Source organism: Vanessa atalanta, chromosome 25, assembly GCF_905147765.1.
Source record: "Vanessa atalanta chromosome 25, ilVanAtal1.2, whole genome shotgun sequence".
NCBI lineage: Eukaryota > Metazoa > Arthropoda > Insecta > Lepidoptera > Nymphalidae > Vanessa > Vanessa atalanta.
In genome coordinates, this window is record NC_061895.1 from 8651510 (window position 1) to 8667629 (window position 16120).

Consider the following 16120-nt stretch of genomic DNA (forward strand, 5'->3'; position numbering starts at 1 on the left):
ATAGCGGGTCGCAACTTGTATAGCACAAAAAATAACAACTGTAAATGATTTCGTGATCATTGACTAATTGGACGTTATTAGGAGTGATCTTTGAAGATATGCTTGTCGTTATCTGTGGGCGATTAAACAATTTTAATGTTTGTGATTCAATCAAATAGTATGATTTTAATGCTCTGCCAACGTAATGTTATATATACACATATGTAAATCTACAACATATCTCAATTGAGTCTGTCTAACAATGGCATTAGTATATGTGTGATAAGATCTGTGTTATGTGATAGCATATTTTAAGATTGGTTGGATTGCGTATTTTATCAAATTAATTAACTTTTTTAAAGGGAAGCGTGTTGTTTCGGTTTCTAAAGAAACCGCAACTGTCAAATTAAACTAAACTCCATTTTTTTCATAGTGGATACCAGATAACAAAATCGTATTACTTTTATGTATTTAATAGCGAATAAAAAAATACTCGCAAAGTATTGAGATGCAAATAACTTTAAAGCAAATATGTATATTTGCATCGTTGTTCCGGTGTGAAGATTGATAATGGTAGTTACTGGTATAAGGTAGAAAACATCGTAACTCCTGTGGTTACCACAACGGCGGACGGTGACGGTATAAGAAGTGGTATCCATTACAATTTCAGTGTCTATGGTCGAAACATAAACAATTAAACTCCAGTACATTTTACTAAACATTTTTTTTTAATTATTGAGAATAATTAATAATAATCGAATGACTGCTATACATTATCTTATGGCAAAGAGTGAAAGATGGATGGATAAGAGAGACACTTGTATTTTTTTAATAAAAATTTAAAATAACTAAGTACGTTAACACTAGATTATAAATTGTCTCAGTGTGTTTTGTGTCCTGATCAATCTACTGCTTCTATGGTAAGTATTCGTGAAGTTATTTTGAAAATAATAAATTTGTGTATTGTTAGGCTATTCTGTAACAAGAAACTCGAAACTCACCGCAGAACACGAGCTTGAAATAACAGAATGTGATATACGATAATAATTGTAAAATGTATGGAAGACTAGTATCAAAATGGCGTATCACATTAAATCGGTTGTCAATATTTCAAGAGTGAGGCAGAAAGTGATTTCTTACAGAATCGCACTGCTGTATTGGTGAATTATCAAATCAAATATACTTTTACAAGTAACTACTTTGATTCGTAAAACGATACCATTGATTCGAAATATGGTTCTACCTAGAGTCGACAAGAAACAAAACATTAAAAAGTCTAATTATAAATTGTATACAATTAGATAATCTACACTAGATCCATGCAATATTATCGGATATTATTATATTCTGACACAAAACAATTTAGTTACTGACGAGATTATTTTTAATAACAAGTTGATGTTTGTTTAGTGGCAGACTAAATACAGGCTGCGTATTTTAATGCGTGTTACAAATTTGCCAATCAATAAATTTAAATTTTATGTTAAAAAAATAAAAAGTCATTAATAAATAACAATAACAATGAAGTTAATAAGATTTTTAGGTAGAATAAATCTAAGTGTATTTTATTACCGTGGCGGAATTTTTACATTCGTGTAAAACATCACCTAGTGAGAGTCTTACCGAGGTTCATCACGAATATTATGTAAAGTGATTAATAAAGTATATTATGAATTTTATTTTATCACTATAAGCCTACGATATATAGTAGGTAACCTTCGTCTATCTATTATCTGTCTACTATTATATCTATTTTTCCTAGCTCGATAATTCGCCTCCGATTGTGTATATGTGTGTATGTATAACAGTGTTATGTGTGTGTTTAATTAATGACGACATTGAACTGAGCTATGGCGATGGCAATACCGAGATGTGTAATAATTTACAAGTCACAATGCCATTGCCGTTGCAACGTGGTCATGTTTTTCAACAGCAAACGAATGATATGAGTTAGAATTAACTTTACACAAAGCTGCTCAGTGAGGTTTATCCCGTACGAGAAGGAATCCGGACATTATGAAAAAACAACCGATCAAAAAGATCTTAGAATATGCTATGTATTACTTTATCGAACTCCTCCTCCTCCTCCTGCTCCTTGGATCGATATGATGGATATTACAGTTTTTTTCCAAAGACTAGGCAAATGGGCTACCTGATGGTAAATAGTCATCACTCATACACATTATATCGCCCATACAAATTGATGTCGTAAGATTTTTTTAACACGCTGTCAACCTTGGGAACTATGATATTATGTCCCTTGTGCCCGTAGTTCAACTAAGTGCTAAGTATTGCTTTTTATCGTTAGAATATCTGACGCCAAAACCCTACCACCGAGTGCAGTCAATATTTTTTTTCACTAAATGGGCTACCTAGCTCAAAAATAGCATCTAATCGGATTAACTAATGCTGAGATTATAGCGTTCGAACAAACAAACCCTCTGATCTTTATACTTTAGCACAGAAGAGTATAGATATACATAGTCTGTCTCTCTAAAATCGATACATCCTTCTTTGGACAAGGATTTAAATTGGAGGACTTTTAAATTTCCCAACCTGCACTTGAAGCTTATATATAAAAACTTTAATAAACAACATAAACCTATTATCAAGGCTTATATAGGTAGATGATAAGAAACGTGTTTATATTTATTGATTTTCGTGCAAGATATATAGATTTAATTATATATATTTAGTTGATATATCTATGTACATAGGTACTGAGTGTCTCGCCGGTTTTTCTCGGTAGAACTACATTCCTATGGCAATTTCACATTTAATTTTACTTTGTCAATGGATCGAAAATGTTTATTGTTTCGACTTAAAAGTTTCAAACCGTAATTGGTTTCTGCGTATTGCAAGCAGATAAACAAGATCATCAAATAAATATATGATTAGTGTCTACTTTAATAAAAAAAAGTCTCCCAAACCAATTTCACGCGACTATTTCTCATATACCTACAATACCTGTTCGGCAATTCAGCAAAAAAATCGTCCAATTAACAGTTAAAATGGACATATTCATAAACGATTTCTTTCAAGGAAACTACTGAACTGATTGTGACGCAACCTTTGCGGTTTGAAAGTATTTGAAGTATAAAACAAGTCCCACACCACATTTAAAACGTTAATGTAATGCATAATTATTGGACCAATAGATTTTATTCGCTAAAAAAAACTAACAGTTTTAAGTTTCGGTAACATTCCATCCTCTTCCCACTTAATCGGTTTACGTATGTGTAAATGCGACGACTATATTTTTAATTACATACAAAATAGTTCCGTCTGAGTGAGTTTTATAGTAAATTTTTGCAAAAGGTACGTAGTCAATATTAATAAATGATCACGATGGCGAAAGTTAGATCATAAGACAAATGGCGAGAACTGTTCGCTAATTACGCAACATCAATACAGAAACTCGATCTTGCAAGGTCGAATTTAAAACTTGAGGTGCAAATCCAACGCCGAGGTCGAGGGTGAACAGTGATGTGGTAACTCTGCGACCAGCCGCAGTCTCCGTCGGTGAATTGAAATATACTTCGGTTTAGATGTGAGACTTCGGTTCCCTGATTAAACCTTATGTTAATGCACGGGGTTTTCAGTACAGATAACATAAAATCTAAAGGAAACAAAATATATCTTAAACTTTAATGCAAATGGCGTATTCTGATTTAAATCAAATAAAAAAAGTTACAGCCCGTAAATGTCCCACTGCTGGTCTACGGTTTTAGAGCTTCTACCACGCGGCTTAAATGCGGATTGTTAGATAAACATGCGGCAGGATTTTATCCGACACTTTAATCTTTCGAAAAATGGCGGATACTCATTGCACCGTCTTCAATAGCATATCAATTATTTTTCAAATGAATAACCTCATCATTTAATTTGTTATCTATTTCGCATATCTCCGCAGACGTCCGACGGTACCATCTTTGTTGTGTCTTCGATGATTTGAATTTACGTATTTTTTACGACATGCATTATTTTATTTTCAGGCAGCGTCAAAATGCATATATCGTGATATGTATTGTACGTACATAGACATACCTATATTTTATACTAAGAACTAACAATAGCAAGTTATTTTTGTCAAGTTCATCCGCGAAAATGATTATAACGACAACAACTGATATTTAAAAGAACCGCGCCGAGCAAATCTCTTGTAATCTTTGAAGCGATTTAAGAAGTAATATACTACATTCGACTCTATTTTGTTTGCAATCTCTTAAACGGAGTTTTTATATATCGCATAAATTTACCGTCATTTGTTACATTAACAATAACTATCGCTTAACAACGGTAGATCTCGAATTAGAACATATTTAACGATTTTTACACAATTGCATCCAACATAATAATTATAATATCAACATAGCTTAATTCATAAATGCAAATTAATTTTTACGATCGTTTGTTTTGATCGTTAAAAGGTCTGGTTAATTGCCTTATTAAAGCATCAAACGATTCATGCAATCATTAAAAACTCTTTTACAAAAAACCAGTAACTCTAAACCTTGGTCAATGTTTTTTTTTTTTATTTTCGTATTTCGTACGCGGCTTGTAAACCGTCGTATAGAAGCCCCGTTATATTTTATTGTCATTCTCAGAAGGTGAACTATTATGTAAACACTTTTTGACAACATTAGAGTAAGTCATTACTCATTATTAACATTATTCATTGAGCAAAAATAAACATAACATACTATATAAAAACGTAGATATATACGATAACAAATTCCATTCTTAATTAAACCTACAAGCGCCTATAGTTTAGTACATAAACAACGTAATCAATTATAATAGTAATTGCAAGACGCATGAAGGACTACATCAAAACGCGTACCGGCATAAATGAATAAAGACAAAATAAACAATACGATTACCGATACCATAACTGCAATTGAAACTCGGACAGCATTTAAATTTAAAATGCGGAGTTCCGGCGAGCAGCAACAAGTCCATAAATCAAGATATCATAAACAAAGCGACGCGTCGTCTTCGATCGCGCCTCCGTCAAAAGTCGCGTCGAACTAGAATCGGAATCGGAAATGAACAAAACAGCTGATCGCGATCGCGCTATCGAGTCCCGCGGAGCCGCTCGCTGCTCGCATTATGCCGCAATAAACATAAACGCCACTCTGAATGGGCTTCATTCATAAAACTGCTCTTGAATTATTACCCACTCGCTACTATGGCCGATGTAAACAACGCATGTGTAATGTTAATACGCGTTTATTGCTTCTGCCCGTCCGTCAAATCGATGTGTCAATTCGATCGAAGGAGTAACGAGCGGGCAATAAATGTGATTTGTGTGCGTGACGTTATCTTCACGCTTTACGAGGGCGACGGCGAGGTGGCTGAATGCGAGCTATGCGAGGCGCGGATCGCGGGCTAACCTCTGCGTTTATATTCGTCGAATTGAATCATTACCATCGGCGGCCACTCCGTTACATCAGTTATTCGTAATAAAGATACTAAATTTGTTTTTTATTCAGAAAAACTGAAATTGCTTCTGGAATTTAAATATAGTAATAGGAATTAAAATTGTGCATGTTCTTAGGGGATTAGTTGTAGGGGTGAGTGTACTATGGTAGTATTGACGTGAGTTTTTAAATTATTAATGTTCTACCGAGTTTCGGCTTCAATGGCCGATCTCGATTCCTCCACTCGCATAATCCGATACGTCTGAAGAGAAATCCAGAGTACCGACGAGTTAACGTTTTTTTCGAGTCAAGAATACGGGTTGCTACTGAGAATACCTCGACAAAAAAACTTCTACAACCATTTATTGGCCAAAGTCGGGATTTAAACCTTGGAATAAACCTTATAAGTTAGCCACTAAACCAACAAGACATTAAAAAAATTAGTCGTAAAAGTAAATAAACGAACATATCATACGTCGTATTATGTACATGTGTCGCGGCTTGCGGAACACCTGCCGTCGCCAGCGTCGCACGTTCAGTTCCAAATCGAAGATATTTATACAGCCCATAGACACATTCGCCGAAAACAGCTGAATGGTACGACATACATTTGGACAGGTAATGGCAAAAAATGCCGTTTATAGAAAAAAACTTGAAAGACTACAATTGATGAAACAAAGAATTTATAAAAAAAATACTCGTTCTCCTAATAGACTTGAGAATGCTCACTCATTACCCACGTTTTCAATGTTAGACTTCTCGTCTGTTTGTTTGTCTACTCGGTCAGAGGGAGATGTACAAATGTGCCGCCCACATGCTGACCCATATCGCCGTCGTCTATGTTATGATTCTCACAAAAGTAAAAATATAATGAAAGTAGCCGCTCCGTGCGGTTTCACCCGCGTTAAACGTTACGCCCCGCCCCCGTGGGCCGCAGCGTCATGTTATATACTCTACGAGCCACACAATAAACAGGCATCTCAAGCAAAAATATCGTTTCAATACGAACTGTTACAACAGTCCCTTGCAGGCTTACTCATGATTATCATTGTCTTAACGTCTCCAAATCCTAACCAGTAGCCAGTCAGTTCTATTCAGACTTCCATATCCGACGTTTGTTTTAAGAGAAATCTATTTAATTTCTTTTTTTAGAAAGTCTCAAACCGTAAACCCTATAACAGAACGCATTGATAGCTCCTTAAATGAGAGCATTCAAACAAATAAGCAAACTGTTCAGCATTATCACCTTAATATAGATAATACAAAAGTTACGTAAACGTTAATTAGAACTATATAAAATGCAACGAAAACCTCTTCTATTCAACTAAATAAAATTTAGAAGATTAACCGCCAGCGCTTTTAATCTGGTTAGAAAATAGCCCACGAGTGCGGTACAAATTCAAACACTGAGCCGATGTTGGTGAAACATTACTCATTATAAACAACTTTTTCTTCTCGTACAGAACTATCGACGGTATAATCTTGAGCGTACTTACAATCAATGTCACTCGAAGACCTTCGTGTATTAAGTAATTACTTTAACGACTTTTCATTTACAGTACGCGCAATTATTATGAAATATTATAAACGATAACATTGAACGGCTAGCGAGCATACAGCAGGACGCGAGGCGCGAGGACCGAGGAGGCCGTGATCCTCGAGAGGTCGCCTCGATCGATCTATCCTCGCTTCGTACGAAACAAGTTTAAAGTTAATGACCGTTTATGAATTATACCGCAGGATTTTTTCCAAGGTCCCACTGGGTTAATTGTTGTACTTTTATTTTTCTTTTGTTTTTTTTTTTATTGCGTCACCGTGCATGCGGTGCTGCGTGACGGATTGCGGCGTTCAGGCCAATCTACATTTTTAATTACTCGTCGCACCCTGTAATTTTGTCGCGTAATCTTTTAATCGTCGCTGAAGAACTAACGCAGCATCCACTCGACTTTGAAATGAATAGAAACCCGTATGTTAATCATTTAAGTGCGGTGTAAGTGTAACTGTGGTCCGGCGATACCCACGAGCCGAGCCGAGCTTATCAGTTGCGGTAATACATTTTAGTAGTTTTAATAAAACTATTTTATTAACTAACTGAATAAATGTGCGCAACGCATCTAAAAGCGTTTTAAAAGTAAATCAACATTAAAACATAAATATTTGGAAGCGCAAATATCTCAATTCTCAAGTTATAAATAATTTCAGCTAGGATTTATTGAATAGTGCCGTTGAAATGGTCACTCTGGCTTGTCCGCATGAGCGCGCCAGCCAAAGGCGCACGTAGCAGTAACGAAGCGTGCAATTATCCACCTAATTATGTATTTAATATGCGCGCACAGGCGAGCGGCATGTAGGGTTACCATGTATCATATATCCGCTCTTCGTGTATTATCATTTCGTATGAGATGTGATTTTTTTTAGTACTCAGAAAGCAATGAGAAATAAATATTGATATTTCACTGTGACTTACAAAATTTCCATCTTATCCCTATTTTTGTGACGTCGTAAAAAAATACTTGTACTGATATATATATATATATATATATTAAAAATAAAACATTTCTATAATTACTATTAAGGGTAAAGTTTTAATGAAAATTTTATGGATGCAATGTATTATCCAATTAAATTACGCAATCATTTCTTTTAACCTTCTCAATTTTCGGGTATAACACACCCGATTCGTGTTTAGTTATTAATGTCGCGTAAGGGAAATTAAATGATAATGTGTTCAGTTTGTGACATCGAGCCGACATGGTAACCCTGCAGTGCAGTACGCAATCCCGAGCAGAGTGCAGCGAGCAGAGGATCAAGTACAACGACCCAGTTCTGCGAGATAACGAACAAGCGATATCGACTCACTGATACCCTCAGCGTACTACGGCGCACCGACATGTTCTAGAACCATCGAAATCTATCACTCGACGACTTTCGACTACGAAACTTTATGCGCTTTTCATTAATTTCCTTCACATCGAATAATTGTGGAACTCGCGTCCGTTGGCAACGGACACGTCGCGTCATTATCGGTACGAACTAAGCTGAAAGGGTAATTTATTCAGATATGTCGGAGTTGTGACTATATAGATACGAGTAAGAGGACCGATTGCCTCATACGAGACGTGACTCAGAATTGTACACTTCACATACGTTCCGAACTATTCTATTGCGAGTCGCGACTGTTATCTGCAATAATAGCAACGGAATCGTTGACATGGTTTTTCCCATACAAACGAAAAATACGATATCCAGATCGCTCGACTCGTCCGAAAACAATCAAAATGAACAATCCTGCAACATGCTTTCGAAGAACAAGCAATTAAAATAATATCTACATGACATTATAAATTGAAGAGTTCGTTTGTTCGTTTTATCGCTCTAATTTCAGGATCTATCTATGATTTGAAATGTTTTTGTTTGCATTACATACGTCTTTCTATTTAATGAGAAGGGTTAAATACTAAATAACTAATAACTACCGTTTCTTGCGGGTTCTTCTCGGTAGAATCTACATTCCGAACCGGTAGTAATTTAATTTAACTTAATCATATAAAATGACGATTCAAACATAGGTAGTTGAATAAAATATAGTTTGGTTTTTTTGAGTATATTTATACTAACTAAACGTGCGGCTTAGCCCGCGCAAAATTTATAAACTTTTACCTATAGCACACAAACTATCATTAAAGATTTATGACCCTCCCTCCCTCGGGACTGAAACTATCTCAATACCAAATTTCATCTAAATAGTTTCAGCGGTTTAGACTTGAAGAGGTAACAAAGACAAAGTAACTTTCGCATTAATAATAATAATAATATTATAGATATCATGTCTAAATAATTAAGCACTGCTCATGTGGGCGAATGTCTCTATACTAATAATTTAATACTCTGGGAGAAATAAAACCAACAAGCCTGTCGCCAGTGGGGGCAGCATTCAGATTTTGACTTTTCCAATTACTTGTTGGTTTGGTACTGGTGCAAATCAGCGTAAATACCTGGCACTGATCACTGTGTCCAGGTTTTGAAGGATGAGATCCTGTGTAACTACAGGTATAAGGAATATAGCATCTTAGTTCCCAAGGTTGGTAGTGCAATGGTGACTACTCACAACGAGCTATCCCATTTGTGTATCCGTCTACCTATATGAAAAATATATTTGATTTGAAAATGTCTTCATATTATGAAGCGGAAGTTTATTATGACAATTCATCCTGAAAGATGGACTTCATTACAATCGGTTTAGGTTTTAGTATTGCTCTCTAGAATATCAGTATGCATTAAAGGGCGAGTAAGTAGTAGGATTTAGTGCGGGCTCGTCTGTACGTACCAACTTATTCTTCCGCTAAAGATCAATACTTTGTATTGTTTAGATATTTTAATGAGCTAGTGTAACTAAACTAGTGATTAGAACACGTGAATCTTAACCGAAGATGAATTAATTGTTAATTTAATGCGTCTAATTGATATCGTGAGCGGCGACGAAGCAAAACATCGTAACGAAATTTGAATATAATAGATGAACTGCTGTCACGTGTACCAACACAGCCGGCTGGAGGCAGCGCAGAGGAAACTTCAAACCTCACAAGAAAGAAGGCCGTCGCAGTTCCACGATTCAGCAGTGGGACATTTACTGAATGTTAGAAATTTTAAATTTCATGTAATAAGTTTTTACTGATGACAGCTTTTTTTTTACCATCGCCTTGTCTTTTTCCTCGTCTGATATCCTATTTATGAAAGACAGAATGTGTATTTATCGTAAGCTCATTTGATTATACATATAAGTTTACAGTAATCGTTATAATTAATTATAAGAATACGAAATTCTGAACATTGCGAATTTAAATGAGATCAAGTATTAACCTTGGAAGTACTTTTTGGTATTACTTGTCCAAAAATTGTCGTAGGTTTAATTATTGCTAAATACAAACACTGAACGAACATATAAAAGGATTTCCAGCTCGAGCCACGGATAAAACGGATTCAATTATTAATATTTACATACATACACTATTTCAAATATCCTTCTCTGGGAGAGGTTACTCCATCGCGTAAATCCTATGAAAGTAGCGGATACACGTGTAAATTCGGCCAATACAGGTTTCCTGATGATGTTTTCCTTCAGCGTCGAGTTCGAGATAAATTATAATCACAATTTAAGCACGTGAGGCTCAGTGGTGCCTGCCGTGGTTTGGATCCGCAATCATCGGTTTAAATTCAAGTGTTCTAGTCTCTTGGCCAGCTCGGCTCCGTTATTGGACATATTTTTGGCAAAACAGTGTTAATTATCACACTGAAATATAGGATGGGAATTCAACAGAACGTATTTTTTTTAAATGATACATACTTGAAAATAACATTTTACCAATAAAACTAGAAAAACAAATGTAGTCAGATTATACTTAAGACAAGCGCTTAACAAAGGAGCAACTACAAACGCGGCAAGTTAGGCACTTATAACATATACAAATAGTTACATACTATGTCCTAATTTCATATAATGGGCATGAAACCAAGATATTTTTTAAACATAACATAAACTCCACTGAAATAGTTGGCAATTTCTGCGATTGCAACTATTAAGAGAGTAATATTCTTTAAGTTTTCTTGGATTTGGGGAAGTTTTGTTTATTCTCTTTGACTACTTAAGGTAATTACAGGACTTCTGTCACCGAAGCGAATTCAGGACACAAAAGTAACCACGCAATTTTCCTTTTGCAGGGACGGATTTTATATGTATTTATGATTAAATGATAACTTCTTAACAATTTTGTTTATCCATCCTTCTGTAATTCTTTTTAATTTGGTTGTCTTAGAAATTTAAAACGGAAAGCGAAAAAAATCGGACTTTGAAATCAGTTCCAATTTTTTTTAGGAAACAATTCTTTGGTGAAACATTCATTCCATAAATTAGTTAAAAACCTCATTAATAATAGATTCTTACAGTTTTTTGTTAATTCTTTAGGTGAGCATGACAAAGGTGTTAAATTGAAGAATAATAAATTAATTTTATTGTAATACCGGTTATCAGCGTCAAGTGGCCAAGGGTCACTAGTCAAATTGAGGGAATTGACAATGCTTCTGGCTTATGAATAGTCTTCAGCATTTGCATTTATCAATTACCACATTATATTTCATAACTTCGTTTTAAGTTTTTAATGTCTGTTAAAAACATACCTAATTATACTTGAACTTATGTTTCATTTGTTTTCTGTTTTTTAAAAGAAGAAACTAGATTTGTCTTCTTATTATTTGAGATATTTATTAATATAAATATATATAAATACTTAAATGGATTTCCTTTCTTTAATTGCTTTACTTGAATCTCAAAAAGAGTACCAAACAATATATAACCGAGCTAAAAAAAAAATTAAGTTTATTTAATTTTTATAAATACTTTACTAAAATGTTTGTTTCTTTTCAATATATAAACAAAACACTATTCAAACAAATTATTTAATTAATTTTAGCAAATTATATATATCAAAAATATTACTGGAACAATATAATTACTTTACTATGATATGCTCATAAGAAGGAAAACTGAATTAACAACCTCCACATAGAACAAATTGAAAGACCGACGATAAGAAAGACAACACAAAAGCCTACCTACCCAACAGAAAGTACATAGAGAACAGCTGTTTAAATATTAACCTAATATTAAATATTATTAACGTCCAATTAACAAGTTCAATTGCAAAATTATATGCCCTTTAATTTTTTTTTAATCCACTTATACCTAATTATATACATTTTCCAATTTAAAACCTGACATAATTGTGGCAATTTAAAATAACATATCAATTACACATCACATGGAATATTTCCCTGTTATTTTAATAAAAAAACTTTTAACAATGCGAACTTTGAAAATGATCATAATGCATACTTGAAACGTTTATTGGTTACATTAAAATAATTAATTGATTAATTCCTGAACTTGTTTTATACATTCAATGTCAGTTAAGAATGTGGACCTCTTTGTACATATTTTTATACTGATAATTTACTAATACTATTTCGCATATGTAATCGTTGTTTACAACATATCTAAAATATAAGGATGAGTAGAAACATTACTTTTATTGTTATTACAACGAGTAGGCTTTTAAAACATTTAAGGATTAAGGTGTTCTTTGTTATTATGTTTAAAGTGAAATTTTGCTTTGTCAAAAAATATTCAAAGTTAAAATCATATTATTTATTTTAATAGGAACAATCCAACCCATTCAAAGTATACCTTAAACACATGGTAGTTAATTGAAAAAGCTTTTGTTTAAGTTTATATATTAGTATGTTTAGGATAAATGTTGTAATTGATCGATAATCCAGTTCAAAATGTTGTACTGAAATTATGCACACATTCCTTAAGCTGGTAGAAACAAATATAATTTCCTACTAGTACTAACAGTGCTACTTTTATGAGAATATCAAATAAGAAATGATTATCTTGTATTTATAAAGGAACTGAAAATGTTATGTGTAGTCCGAACATACAGCGCCCGGTTGTACTTAAAATTCTACACTATAGAAACATGTGACAAACCCAAGTCATGTTGTCAACTGAAATGAGTCATAACAAAACATTGAGAACATACCTAAACCCATACTGAGCACTAACTTCTCATTATGAGCAATGATTATCACAGTGGGTCTTACAATATGCACTCTACAGAACTATCTAACCAGATAATATGGAAAAGCACATTTGTATCATAATTATAAACTTTTGTTTAAATTTACATTAACAACTTATTATAATTCACCAGCTATTAAATTGATTTAAAGTTTAATTAATATGAGCTAAAAATAATACAAAGGCTATTTCCAAGCAATGTATCATCATCCCATTAAGTCGTACGTATCCTGGATTGCTACACTCAACATATAATACAAATACAACATAAATCATAATCAAATAACTCCTTGATCACCTTACTCTACGAGACCTATCATTTTTGTAACCCCTCATATCTTTTATCATGTGATTTATTACTTAATGTTTTTGATCTATTGATTTAGTTAGATCACAATTACAATGTTATTGATGTTAATAATTATGTCAAAACATGCTAAACAACAAAGACTTGTTTGATCTACCGTAGATTTAAACGCATATAAATTATTTATATGACAAATATTAATGTATTAATTGAATCCTATGGTGGTTACTGTTTAATGTTTTGCATATTTTATATTCTTAAATAAATTGGGCAATGAGAGTAAAACCATGTTTTGAAGTAAACTTTTATGTCACTTATGAATCAATTGATAAGCTTCATTGTTGTGCATATTTAATTAAAAGTAATTTTTGGATTAATTTGTGTCGTTATGATTTAAAATACTCCAAAATTATTTATATTGCTGTCACTATCAAATCTCAAGAGATTAAAATGTAAATAGTGATAGTATTATTTACTGTTGAACAGAAACAATGTGATGAATTATTATGAGTTTGTAAATAAAGGAAGCTTCTATAATATGAATATGTTGCTGAAAGAGTGAACATCACCTGAACATAGGGTCGATCTTGCTCACATGGACCGCAAGGGGCTTCAACTTGCCACACCGCAAAAAACACACTCTGATACCACTTTGAACACTTATTACAAATACTTTAATAAGAAAAAAAACTTGAAATTATTGAATGTAATAAATTGTATGACTGTGCACTGAGAGATTAGGTACTTTTTTTGCCTGTATACTTTTGACCCATCAAACACATTTCGTTTCTCACACTCTACTTAGGAAACGGCGAATCAATAAAATTCGAATGTTTCGTCGCCTTACATTATAGTCCACTACACTCTTAGCACACACTGATGGCGTAAATCACGGCCTAACCTCAAAATGCACACTTTTATACAACAATTGACAAACACAGATGTTTTTAAACTCGCAAATTACTTTTCGCATATAAACACTACATTAGCTTCGCACGAATTTTACAAAGAACGCGAAAACTGGCCATGTCGGGTTAGTATTATGGATTTGTGGGCAAATGCTTTGTTTGAGTAGGTACGTAGTTACAGCCTTCGCTGCACTATAGATAGGTAGGCGCGTACGTTAGGTATGTTATGTGTAGTGCATGGTGTATATGCACCTAGCCATAATTCACTCGATTGTCTCGTGAGTGCCAGGCGAGTCCCGGCCGAGCGCGAGCCGCGGCCTCTCGCGCTGCCCTTACACAAAGGGCGGCGCGACAGGTAATATGCGACCCGCAAAAACTGTAAACATGAATCTGATTTACGATACGATCTGCGACCATTCATTTACGACATAAGGACGACACGAACGGCTCGGCGCTCGTCTGACGGACGTGAGGCGGTGGCGGAGCGGTCACGCTCGGCCGCCGCGCTACGAGATAGCTATCGGCGGCGGCGCCCTGCCGCCCTGCCGCGGCTGCGATGTCGTTGTGCCCTCGCCTCGACTCGCTCTCACGGACGATCCGATCGCTCGAAATGGCGCAACGTTGCGGAGGCCGTGACGCTGCAAGACCGAGAGAATGTCGGGTCTGCGCTAAAGCGAAAAACGATCGCGCACGGTTTCGCAATATCGAATGAGCTCGCGATGACCAAAATAATCCACCACGTAAGAAGATGACCCAGACGAAATGGGTTCATAGGTAATGATAAGTAACGAGAGGTCGAAGACGCGATACTCACGGCCTGACCGCTCGTAGCGGATCGGCGGCGGCGTCCATGGCGCGCCCAGGCCCTGGCCGCGGCCAGGCTCCGGGCCGTCGGCCGAGCGACGCAACACTCTCTCCAAATCTCACTCGGAACACGCCGAGATATACCGTCGCACCATCTCGACGACACTACACATCGACCGCGACGATTTAATACGCGTATAAACACTCCGCGAACGGTGTTTTGTTACATCGGTTGACTTTTCTTTGAAAAATCAATATACATTTTCCCAGAGTTAGATAGGGACGAGTCGATGTCCAGCGCAGGTTATGTGCGTGAAGTTTGCAAGCTTTTTTAGCGCACCGGTGTTACCAACATTTTTTTGCCCATTTTTTGTTGAGTGTTGTGATTTTTTTCTAGTGATTTGTGATGCACTTCGGGTTAGTCCGCGTAGCATTGGGTCTTTCATAATACTCGCATGCGCGTACTGTGGCGCCACTTGGTACATATCGGCGCCATAATTCAAGTTGTATTTCTTGTTAAGACTGTATGTGTAATATCAAATACTTATAGTTTATTAATAAAGAATATTATGTCTCAATTAAGGCTTAGTGTAGAAAAAATAAAAAACTGGATCGTAGATAATATTTATTTTTATAATTCAGTACCTATTTTTTAATTCATATACAATATATTTTCGACATAATTTTATACATACATAGTATTAACATAAAATAAAAATAGATAACAAATCAATCACAACAGCTGCAAGATCGGCGGACGACGAATTTTGCGATTTAGGGTTAAGTTGGAGGAGTTGAATCTCACTTTAATCATAAAAAGTGAAGAGATCACACCTCCACTTAATCCTTAACGCCAAAATATTTTCCAGTGTTCAACACGTCGATGCTCGTGGCGGTGTTTGTTGTAGGAGGTTCCACGCGTGAGCTGGAAAGATAGATCTGGCAGCATTCAGTATCAAACTGTCAAGATCCCCTGTCCAACTCAGACGTGAAGCCTAACGTGAGCTTCTTTCCACTGGTTCTGAAATACAAATATGAAATTTAAAATAACATTAGCGGTGAT

The 16120-nt window shown here is 35.1% G+C and overlaps 1 protein-coding gene across 1 annotated transcript in view; it reads right to left on the reverse strand.

Moving 5' to 3' along the window:
- Window positions 1-15388, reverse strand: part of LOC125073805 (atrophin-1) — a 39738-nt gene extending 24350 nt beyond the window's left edge. The window contains exon 1 of the mRNA XM_047684863.1: window positions 15068-15388. Within this exon, the coding sequence (XP_047540819.1) occupies window positions 15068-15105 (38 nt within the window). The 5' untranslated portion in view covers window positions 15106-15388. The remainder of the gene's footprint in view (window positions 1-15067) is intronic.
- Window positions 15389-16120: the final 732 nt, after the last annotated feature.